At 41.4% G+C, this 12,303-nt stretch overlaps 1 protein-coding gene across 1 annotated transcript in view; it reads right to left on the reverse strand.

Annotated features, from left to right (window-relative positions):
- The window catches only part of arap2 (ArfGAP with RhoGAP domain, ankyrin repeat and PH domain 2), a 129,108-nt gene that overhangs the window by 22,237 nt on the left and 94,568 nt on the right, over positions 1-12,303 (reverse strand). The window contains exons 19-25 of the mRNA XM_030431865.1: positions 11,661-11,859; positions 5,786-5,849; positions 5,102-5,265; positions 4,354-4,566; positions 3,912-4,017; positions 2,299-2,446; positions 154-231 (exon numbers count right to left, since the gene is read on the reverse strand). Coding sequence (XP_030287725.1) covers positions 154-231; positions 2,299-2,446; positions 3,912-4,017; positions 4,354-4,566; positions 5,102-5,265; positions 5,786-5,849; positions 11,661-11,859 — 972 coding nt within the window. The remainder of the gene's footprint in view (positions 1-153; positions 232-2,298; positions 2,447-3,911; positions 4,018-4,353; positions 4,567-5,101; positions 5,266-5,785; positions 5,850-11,660; positions 11,860-12,303) is intronic.

Consider the following 12,303-nt stretch of genomic DNA (forward strand, 5'->3'; position numbering starts at 1 on the left):
CCGCTTCATTTTTGCCCAGAAAAACAGGAAACTCGCTCAAATGAAACCCTGATTTGAGAGGGCCCTGACGCACACGGGCAAATCAATACCCACACACAAACAAACAGAACACCCGTCGGTGCTTTCCATTTCGGTTCGGCTGGGTCGGCTTACCGTGGCGTCCTTCTTCTCGTTCCAGCGTGTGATGAAGCTATTCTCCCTCTCCATCTGTTGCACCCGGTCTTCATTGACCTGTTGGAAAAAACATCACAAAAACACGCACACATCAATTCAAACTCCAGCCAATGAGAAACTCCCAAATCACCTGCTAGACACTAAATTGCCTGATAGGAGCATACAAACTATTTTTCGGAGGAAATATTAATTTCAGCTCTCAAATACAATACATGGAAGACTAGATTAAACCAGAAAAAAAAGTATTGCGCGCAGACTGGGTCGTTCAGCGAACACTTCTAAAACCAATTTTGAAGAAAGGAGTTGGCTGTGAGTGTTTGACACAGCTCGGCGCCAAGTGAATACTCGTTTCTTCCACAAAGCTCTGTGTTGGAAATGATATTTTTTTTATTCCAACTTTTTTCTTTTTTTTTTTAACATCATTATCATTTTCTGAGAACAATTTGCTTTGTTGGAGTTATGCGGATGGCAGACAATTGTGGGGGAGAAGAGAAACCTCACAAACTCATCGTGTGTGTGTTTAGGCCTGATAATGGGCGCCGTCGACGACATCCAGCGCAGAACTGGCGCTTTAATTAGCGGGATGTCTCACTGTCTCTTTTTTTTTTTCTCCTTCATGTCACGGCGTGTGTATTCACCGCTATTGGGCTCGTGATTGGTTGAGCTTAATGGCTATTTGTCATGCGAATGATGGCGTCCCGAACCGATTTGGGAGTGAATGCCCCTCCTTCAACGGCAGAACAAGAGGGATCCAGGCGTTCTGCGGGGAATAGGCAGTCGCTCTGTGCCGCCGTATCCCGTAAAGCCAGGCAGCTCTCCAAGGGTAACATTGATCCCACACCCCCGCCCCATCCACACATCAGCAGAGTCAAGCCTATTGTGGAGATTTGGCAGCAACAGTTCTGCTCCCCAGATGGTTGAAGTACGAGAGTTGCAAATAAAGTCATGCCTGCAGCCTGGTTTAGATATGCAGTATGGTAATATTACATGAACGCTTTAAGTGTCATGATTTTTTTTTTCTCCTTCTGCCATTGATAGGAGAGTTTTGTTAAAACCAGCAGACGGGCTACATCAGAATGTGCTTCACCTTTTCTACAGAAATATCTCAGGGAGGATTTGGCTGACGGATAACACTTAATACATATGGAACGATACATACTTTTCAAATTTAGGATGGTGTGAATGTCATTATATGTTACTGAGAAAGAACCAGAAGTCCTGCACATCACCCGTCACTCATTTAAGATCCTATGAATTCTTTAAAGGGGCATACCACCAATTTTACATGTAAAGATCAGTTTACAGAGCATTTTTCAGTCTGTGATAATAGTGTTTCCAGGTAAGTGTCTTCTGTGGATCTGGAGAGGGCTTTCTAGATATTGATGTAATGAATACTCATTGTGATGTCATCAGGGTAACAGCAAAAGGCTGTGATGTACAGGTATCCATAGGGTTTGTTTACTCGTCAGTCATTAGACAAAGACAGGAACAATAGCCTTCACATGATGTTTTAAAAACACTCAAAGTGCATCACAGGAAGTATTTCATTAAATTCTTAGATCACAGCTTAACTTTGTTTAATTCAATGGTGAGGAAAACAGAAAGAAAACAGAAAGAAAATCACACAGCTAAGGCAAAAGAAATTCAATAAGATTTTTCCTTCTCTCTTTTTTCATCTTTGACTTATTCCTCTGCTATCAAAATTGCTCCTCACATATAGAACAAACTCAGAGTCATAAGCCTGAACTCATTTCGCCCTCGAGCTAAAAATGTCCCGAACAGGGCTCCTCTGGTATTTTTTCGTCCTGGGTGACCTGTTTTTTTTTGTCTATGTAATATCTGTGTTTCCTGGAGATGTGTGCAGTTGTTGATTACAGCTGGGCAGAGTGACATTAAGTTAACCAACTGCTGTTTATCATGACTGATAAAGGAGGCAGATGGGCTACTTGTTTGTGGAAGATCGATTTTTCTAACTGCTTCAAATGATGTGGTAAGTGTGTAACTTTTTAGCGATGCCCTGGATTATGTAACCAAGCTCAGCTTAGCCATCTGTCACCCTCCTCATCGTCTCCTGTCAAATGGCAATAAAAGAAAAACACATAAATATAAAACTCTTTGACTCACGCTGAAGAGTGTAATGTAGTTGCTGATGAGGTCGTGGACGACTCTTGTCTCCTGCGGAGTTTGTCCCCGAGTCTGGAACAAGCAGGACGAGAAGACGGAGGCCAGTTTTTCGCTCGCCATGTGGTTGAGGTGGGAGCACTGCTGAATCCTGAACCACAGGGAGAAGCGTGGTTAAAAGAAGCAAAGTGCACCTGCAGATGCGCACGGATCAACACAAGCTGATGCTCCCCACACACACACGCGCGAGCACACACACACACACACACACCCACACACACATACACACACAGACAGTTTAGTGAAATGTTAGGCCTCGGTCCAAATTCAGCAAAGGGCCAATTAAGTCTCCTCCAAACAATCTACATCATTAACATAATGCGGATAAATCACAAGCATCCTCTGCAGGTTTCTGAGGAAACAATGTGTAATGTGAGCATCAGTGAATGAGACATCAAGCTAGCAGGGTGTTTGCAAATGTCTCTCGAGGTGGGAGAACAGGTTGGCGGCGTGGGGCAGCTGATGCTGGCTTTAGTCGAGTCTCTACACAGCAAAAAAAAGTGTTGTTGTTTCGTTCCACACCAGTTAAACATCCTGTAGTTTATTATCAGAAGTTTTCCACACATGAAAATGAGTGTTTAAAATATTCAAAAGTGAAGAGCGAAAATTAAGTCATTATCTTCAGCCCTATACTCTGAAAGTAAATGTAAATGTAAATTTTTCCCAGAAAAAGGGCACTGAAACTCACAAATAGCACCACTTGTGTTGCAGACTTCTACTGTTGACTGTCTGAGATTTTAATAATGATCCACTCGATCTGTCTTTACTTTAAAAATGCCAACAAATGGGCCAAACAATATGAGATTCATTCATCATTTCAACCCGAGGACACTGCTGCCTCAGTGACAAAAACAAACTTCTTCCTTTCAGCTTTTTAATATAAAGGAGCTGACACCACGTCCTCTCTCTAGTTAGTTTCCGTCTTGATTGGACAGAAGAAGAAGAAAAACAGATCTGCACACACAACAGAGGGCAGAGTGGGGTCGTACGCAGAGCGTAAGGGACAACAGGTTAATCAGCAGGTGACAAACAGCATCCCTGAGGCGACTCAGGGTGGCGGGACCTTCGAGTCTCTGTGCTTGTTACGTCTGTGATGCAGTGCGGCATCTGTGGCGCTACACCTGTTCTATCAGTCTAATCAGAAATGCTACTAAACCAAGGCTGTGAAAGAAATTATTGTTCTGTTTCATTTCCACGTCCAATTAAAAACAGTTAAGCTTCTACAAAAGTTTTCTAGCGGCTGCACTGATGATGCCGGCAATGTACTGTGTCACACACAACATGTATTTAGGCTGTGACAAGAGAGGTTTAGAGGATGATTTTCTGTTTGATGGAAGTGCTAAACACTCAGAGAGATTTCATGAGAATTCTATATATCTTATACTGTTTCTATAAAATCTTAACCAACTTTTGCTGTAAGTTACGCGCTAACGTACCGTAAATTTGTAATTGAGTACAGAATACAATTTCTCCTGACTGCAAAACTAACCTTGAAATGGCCTCCCAGGTACATGTGCTGCAGTTTGAGGAGTGTGTGTGTGTGTTTGTGTGTGTACCTGTACAGATGTTGTAGCAGAGCATCGAGCGTTGACCTGTTTATCTTCGGCAAGCTCTCTATGAACGTGGAGTACTTTTTCACCCTCTGCCTCTCGTCCTTCTCATCTACAAAAGACCACAAAGATGAGAGCTGCTTAAGAAACTATCAAGCTATGAACTCCCAATAAAGTGAGTATTGGCAAAACCGGTTGTCATTTTTACGTTGAGGCGGTGGAGGTGTTGTCGGCAGCTGCTGAATGTAACTAATAAAGTAACTTGCAGTCTAACTTAGTTACTTTTAAAAACAGGTAATCTGTAAAGTAACTAAGTTACTTTTTAAAGGAGTAAACAGTAATCAGATTACTTTTTCAAGGTAACTGTGGCAACACTGGTCCTGTGTGTGTCTATAACATTAACATTGGTATAATTCAGCATATTACAGCACTTCGACGCTTCACATACCCAGAGCTGACACCCAGTATGGATAGAGCTCCTTGGTCAGCAGTGCGTCCTCTGCCTGGGATAAGAAGCTCTTAAGGGTGTCTGTCACATCCTCCAGCTTGTGCTCCTTCTCCCTCAGCTTCACATTACGCGCGTCGCTGGTGAACTCCTCCAGGAGGAGGGCCACTCGACCGGGGTCCCCCGTCCTCTGATAGACGCCCTCCTGGCACAAACCTGGTTGATTAGATAATACATTGACTAGAGCATCCACAACAGCAAATGAACAGTATATTTCTATACAACCATGTGTAATTATAGGGCAACCGTACGGGCGCTAACATGGGGGATTTAACAATGTTACATAAGCACATTTGTATGTTAATTGCACGTAAAATAAAATTGTCTCTGCCAGGTTGACTGACCTTTTGTACTTTACAGTTTCAGTAAGAGTTAACTTTATGCCAATCCCTCATTATATTACATAACAATTACTGTACAATGGTACTGTGCAAGCCCCTCTTTTTTTTTCAAGCACTGAGAAAGTAGTAGGCACCTTGTGGTTTTGTGCATTTACATTCTCCAAATAACTCTGGATGCCACTAAAATGTTGCACAACATTTCTAATACTGTACCAACATTAAAAAGCATGACATTCTCATCATGGCGCAGCACACTGGATGAATCAGCTCCTCAAGGGGAAACCACAATACTCATGCAGAACCAATTTTGAAAAACTTTTTTCCTCCCATGTAAATTTAAGGCAACTCACCATACTGAGTGACAAAAGCAATGCAGCTGTCGACGATGATGGGGACGCCATTTTTGGTCAGCTGTTGGTCACTGAGCGCCTTGCCATCCGTGCCGGCGGCCAGCGTGATTGCCGAGTGCCACAGTGCAAAGTCCATCCGGTTGAAGCCATGGATATAAACTGTTCTATTGACGAAGAAAAAAACAAAACAATTAATGAAGCACACGCTCTCCCTCAACAATATGGTTGGCTCATATTTTATGTGCAAAAGTTGTTTCATGTACTTGGAAAAAGCACTGCTAAGTCATTAAGTAAACAACCAGCAAGATTAAAGAAAAACCAAAAGCGCTTCTACGGAACACACATCTATAAACAACCGGTGCTTTCCCACGAGGTTTGATCAAAAAAACACACAAACGAAGAGCAATTAGCGGAGTAAACACAAAGTCTCATTGCATTACTCTAAAAGGGAGCCAAAAAACTGTTGGCTGTTGTGCTACGGCGCCGTCTCACCTCGTCTCTGTAACTGACGCGGGCAGCCTAGCGAGACTTTAATTATCTTGGATGGTTACAGTAGGTAAAGTGCACTCGGACTAACAAGACAAATGCAAAAATCAAAGCTTACAGCGTTGCATAATGCATGGGTGTTGTTGTATCACAAGTGCGTTGCCAATTAGCACACCTTTATTTCAAAGACTGACATACCTTCCGCCCTCCACCATCAGCAGGACTTGGATCTTCTCCTCACCCTCCGTATGTGTGGAGACAGCTGGGGGGAGGAAAAGGGGCAACAAGTTGTTGTAAAATGCAGACTCTTAAACTGCGTACAAGAGCAACACGTTCTGCGCTAATGCAAAGCAACATGTTTGGGAGCAGTTTGACATTTGCTGTTGTTCAATCCCTCTAAAAAGCACAAGCACTTAGAAGCTTTAGCCAGTAAACTTGAGAGCCAGCGCATTCATTAACTGCCACTGAAAGGTCTTTCTTCTCTTAACTAATCATTTACATTTCAAGTCAATCATTGCAGATAATGCACAGCACAATATGTCTAGACATATCTGACTGGTCTTGTACACGCAGTTGAAAGGAAAGTGAGAGAAGGGAAGTGGAAAATGCCAAATGCATTCCATTGGAGATAATGGCATTTCCCTGTTGTAATGGGGAACATGGATCTAGTTTTTAAGGCGCAGACTTTCTAACGGTGGTTTAAACAAGAAAGGGAAGTGAGGCATAAACACGAGTCACTGGTCATCACGCTTTACATAAAGTCAGTCCAAACTGAACCAAATAAGAGGGAAAAAAACACACAAAAAAGACAGAGTTCCTGCCATTCTTCATCTGCAAAAAAAAAACAATCTTGAAATAACAGAGCAATGATTCAGAAAAAAACTGGGCTAAGGGACTCCAAAGCTCTGCCATAATCTCTTCTGTGGGTTCAAACAGCTGCTTGGATCAAGGCAACAATCACAAACACACACACACACACACAACAGGAAAAAAAAAGTACAAAAAAGATTTGAGGCTCTGCAGATGAGTCACAAATCTCCTAGCAACAAAATCGGGCACTGTCATACTCAAGTTTCTACTGGCTGTGCTCAAATGAGGGGTATGTATTAAACTAGCAAAAACAGAATATATCTGAATAAAATGTTGACTTTTGGATATTGAGAGCTAGCTATGTAGCTACCTGTACCATGAGTAATTACTTAATCATGCAAACATCCCATGGTTTTCTTGGAGAGTTATTTATTTACAATGCTAATTAGATATTTTAGGAAATACACTTAGTATTTCATGATGAGAAGATTGTTATTCCTCTTATTTCTGTATAATAAACAAGCTACCGCCAGCAGCCAGTTAGCTAAGCTTCAAGTACAATATGCTGTTTTTACACTCCAAATTCAACAACCAAGATGTAGCTAACATGTCAAATAGTTACAGATACCTTTAATATAGCCAGGCTAGTTGTCACCCATCGTTTCAAGTTTTTGTGCTAAATAAAGCTAACAAGCTTCTAGCTAGCTTGAATCCTGCTTATTTAATCCATGCAAAAACAGAAAGTATAAGAACAACACGATGCAGTTTAGGCTAAGATAATCTAGCTTCCGACGTACAGATACTTACTAAAACAAAACAAGTACATTTACAAACATGTTTAACTTTTCCTTAATTATAGAATTACAAATACCAAAGACGTTAAACGTTTAAAAAATGCTATCTGTGGAAAGTAATTTCACTGGTCTTTCTACCTTAAATGGATAATTTCACATAGCTCACAATACCAAATAATATTTTTTTAAAAAAGGAATAGGAGTTCTTTCTATTTCCTGTTCCAAACACTACAATCTCTGCATCCACATCTGTAGTGAACTCATTGATTGTCAGCAACAACAGCAAATCGTATTTTAATTGTTGGCACAAATTAAGAGGATTGGTACAAAAATAACATATAACAGTCACATTTTTGCAAACCCCTTTATTTAGTCCTGTGTATGTCGAGCTAAACAACAAAAAACAATTAATCCCCAAAAGTCTCTCTTAAAAAACAATTTGCTTTCTATTTTCTCTGGCGGATTTTCAAGGGCACAGTATTTCATTCTGATCCAAACAACAAGAGAAGAAAGGAGAGAACTTCACAGATTGATATTGACTTGAGAGAGGTTTATTAACAGCCTTATCAGGTAAATGCAAAACACTTGTCACCGTTGTTTGAACTGGCACGCGGCAGTCCTCTTTTATCCATCTCAGAGCTCAGCTGGAAACTTTTTTTTATTACTTAATATGTTTGTGTGATAAGGAACTAAGTCTGCGGCCTTGTTCCCTGCATTAATTCGTACTAGCCGTCCTGGAAGAGATTTCCATGATTTTTTTTTTTCTCTCTAAAAATGAGGGCGATTTAGGCTGCTGAAGCACATTTATAGTGGGAGCATTTATTACTTTTTGTTATGAAAGGTATTATAAGCAAATCTCTTGTTATTACAGGCCCTATTGCAGACATCTGGAGAGATGCACCAGCAGCGATTCCTCTAGATTGGGCCTCTGATAAACACAAAGGGCCACTGGTGGGAAGCAGTTGAGGGATCACACATGTGTTTTTCGTGGTGAGTAACATCTCCTATTGGTTGGTTAGAACATGTAAACATAATGTGACACTGCTTGAAATCCAGTGCCCGATAATTAGTATTTTTTAATTAGGTTGATACTGAGAGATATAAAATTTGATTGAATGACTCTTTCGAAAAAAGGAAGCCCCCTAAATGTAAATATTACACATCTGTGAACAAGATATGTACTGAATGAGGCATTTCACAACTGAAAAATAACCTTTTTTGGATTTTCTTTTCAACAAACTTTACTTTCTAAAGTACTTTAAACATACTTTTGTTATTTCGGTTTATCTATACGTGGCTACTCAATATCAAAGAATTTCCTCAATCCAAAAAGGAACATTTAAAGGTGTTGAGTTTTATCAGAATGAAACATAAAAAAATCTGTTAGCAATCAGTGTTACTAACCAAATGCATTATGTGTTTTAAGCAGTTCCCTTATCATAAAACATGTATATAGATGATTATTTCAAGCGTTTCAACTCTTTTAAATCCATGGATTAGTAAACCTATGTGAAGCTGTAGGCTATCATGACAGTCTCACCAGAACTTGGTATTGGCAGTTGGTTCATATTAAGTTAACTTCCAAGTGAACATGACTAGCCAACAGTTCTTGCTCTTTCTGAACATGCTAGCTGTGATTGCTGTCCATCTTAAAATGTAATTGGACCTCAGCGTGGACACACTGAGATCTGACGGCTAAATATGCTAGACTGCAGTCTTGTGCTGATGCCTATCTTCATCTTTTAGGATGATTGAGCAGAGCAGTGGGGATTAATACTTCTTCGCTATTTAGCCACTGCCTGAAGAGAAATTCACTGAGATAATTGTGCCGAATGAGTTTAAAGTTTGATGTGATTGTCTTGTTTGAAAAAGAAAGTTCCGAGAGGGAAGGCAAATTTGTGCAGTGCGACAGGTCAGTGCTTATCCAACTGTATCTGTCATTTCCCCCTTGTTTTACTCCGGTTTGAGTTATTTGTGCGGCAGACATCTTGACACAAGACATCACAAAAAAATTATCATTCCTCTCTCAAGTACACAGCTGAGCCCCCAGGAAGCCATTTTGGGAGGCAGTGCACTGTTGTTCTTTGGGGATCGAATCCATTTGTTTTTTTTGTGTTTTTTTTTTAATTTGTGAATTTAATCATTTAAAGAGCAGTTTAGAAAACAAAGCACTCAGACAAATTAATACTGAACCATTGACAAAGATCAATAAAATAATCTGAGTGAGCTTAAGACAGTAAAATGTGTCCTTGTCACAGGGGTCCAGTCAAACAGAGAATAAATGACAAACAAGGCGCTACAGATTCAAATCAGTAACAAATCTTTTGTTGGTTTTGAGAACCCGGAACAGACCAAATCACACTTTAACTCCTGATGCAGTTTGAAGTGCTGCAAGTTGGAAACATGCCGTGATTTTAATTGAAAAGTGTATTTATTAAATCCCCCCCGCTGCTACACAGGAGCACCTTTCATGTGGTGGTGTCACTGCTGAGGAAATAACAGTTAATCCCATGTCACAGACTCTGATTCCTAAAGGGATCCTTTCAGTGCTCCAGCACCTACCATCCCCTGACAAAATACAGCCCCTCCTGGCGCCGGCGGCTCCCCGGCTGTGACAAATATGGTTTGAGAAAGCCGGGAATAAAAAATGAGAACCGCCGTGGTTCCTTACCCCGCCCCGAGGTGAGAAGACGGGGCGGCACTTTGCGCGATTTGATCCACGTCGAGGTGTAAATGGATTACAAAGATCCATTGATTCTCGGCCTCCTTCTGTTCACACATCACACGGGTGCGATCGATCAATCTGCCAAAGTATGTGTGAACTTTCTCCGTGACTAGAAGCTTCCCACCACTGACTATACTTTGAACGACCGGTGTTTACCGGCAATGTGGCGATATTGGCAAAGTGCGTAGTAGATAGAACGCTGCAATATTTCAGATTTCTACTTCACAAGACCCGTTTTCATGCCACATTTTGTGTGAGCAGCTCAGGAAAATCATCCTGTTTCAGCTGATGCTCGCCTGACAATACATTACATGATACTGACCTTTCCTGACCTCATTTGAACATCTTCTGTGTCACCTTTTCAGTCATGACTTTTAGACTAAACCAGCGATGAGCAGGGATCTGTGTCGTGGTGTGAGAAGCCGAAATGTCGTCTGATGCCCGTTGCTCGCATGCATCCTCCAACATCTTTGAGTAGCTACAAATGTAAGTAGTAGGAGGGCATCGTACAATGGTAGCTTTTTCGGAAATTACACAGTATTTCAAATGGTGAGAGTGAATCTGAATCATTAATGCATTTGACCACTAACACCATCGACCGTAAGCTGATACGGTTATTTATTACGTGTTAAAAAGCTCCACTGAAAATGTTTAGCGAGAGACTGTTTGCTTAAACTGTAGCAATTTAAGGCAGAGCTGAAATCGGTGTATTAACCAAACTGGTGTGTTCTTTTATGCATGTATTAATGCATGAGGTCAGTCCTGCTCTGCTCCGTGGCAGCTTCACCACACCAGCATTTACAGCGGTCACATTTACGAGCTGAATAAATCATTCTTAATGGAACTAATGGTATCATTAGATTATTAAAGTATCTCATTGGAAAGAATATAGATATTTTTTTTGGAATTACATTTTGAAAAGGTGGTAGAAACTGTACTGTGTATATTTCAGGATGAGACATTTAAAGGTCCCATATTGTGGAAAGTGATATATCCACGTCTTATTTGCATATAAAGCAGGTTTATGTGCTTTATAAATACCGTGAAAGCATCAAACGCTCAATCACGGAGAAGAGCGCACGGCCCATATTCAGAAACTGTGCCTCTGATGAGTCGTAATGACCTCCGTAACACTGTGATGTCACAACGATACAATCGCCGCTCTCAGCTATGCCCCAAGCACGGCTGCGGTTGCAAAAACTCTGGCAGGGGTGGTGTAGAAACACAGTGGGAGGCGCCTGCTCAGGCCTGTTAGAGCTGACCAATCACTGCAGACTGGGCCTTAAAGAGACAAGCACTAAAACGGAGCGTTCAGACAGAGGGTGAAAAGAAATGCTGCAGTAATGGAAAGTAAAGCATGTCATTTTTTTCCAGTTAACACAGAAAATAAAAGGACCTAAAAATTAGCAAAACTCCTGTGAGTAAAAAATGGCATGCTAACCAGCTAGCCCCAACCCTCATTGCACCTCAAGATATGGTAGTCAGATAGTAAACAATACCAACAATTTAGGTGCTCCGATCTTCCATTCCAGACAGAGTCAGCTAATACAAACACTAGCTGCACAGTTTGACCCTTTGCAAACTATCTTGACCATGCAAGCCTTTGAGGCAATATAGGGAATCTAAAATGGAGGAAGCTGTTACATTACTGTAGCTGCATCACAAGGGATGTATCTTAACAATGTGAACATATCATCTAGTAAAAAAAAAGCGAAACACATGTTGAGAATGCAAATCTGCTTACTGAGCTCCTGCAGCTGTTTGAGTTGAAGGACTTCCTCCTCTCCCTCCTCCTCTCCTGGGCTGTAGTGTAGGGCAGAGCCTTCCAGCAGAAACCAACCCGTCCTCCAGTGGTACAGGTCATGGCCTTCTTTGTAGTGCAGTCTGCCAATCAGCTCCCCATGCCTCTGCACCAGTCCCTCGACTTTAGCGGGGACGAAGCACTGCGAGTGATGTGGAGAAAAAAAAAAAACAAAGAAGAGAGGACGAAGAAATTTCATGATAAAAACTTTTTTGCCGCGGCTGCGTCACCTCCGAAGCAACACGGAAACACAACAGATGCAGCTCTCTGCTCAGAGGGATAAACCTTTGCTCAGTTTCTGCTCTCTGGTGGAATTATTTTCCAAGTAAGCAACCATCCCTCCTGCTCGCTCGGCTCAGTCTGGCCATTGTTCAGCTGCTCAAATTGAAATACGGAGGTGTGGAAGGCCTATGGTACAGATGGAGAGACATATGGACTGATGCAGCTATACCTCCCACTATCCATGACTGGGTTGCTTGGGATTAAAGAGATAAAAAAGAAAATGGGGGACATGTTTATGTAGGGTATTATTACAAGAATCTGTCAGCGTGTGGGGGAAGAGATAGTCAGACCACTTGTCTTATTG

The sequence above is a fragment of the Sparus aurata genome, chromosome 10 (genome assembly GCF_900880675.1).
Source record: "Sparus aurata chromosome 10, fSpaAur1.1, whole genome shotgun sequence".
Classification (NCBI taxonomy): domain Eukaryota; kingdom Metazoa; phylum Chordata; class Actinopteri; order Spariformes; family Sparidae; genus Sparus; species Sparus aurata.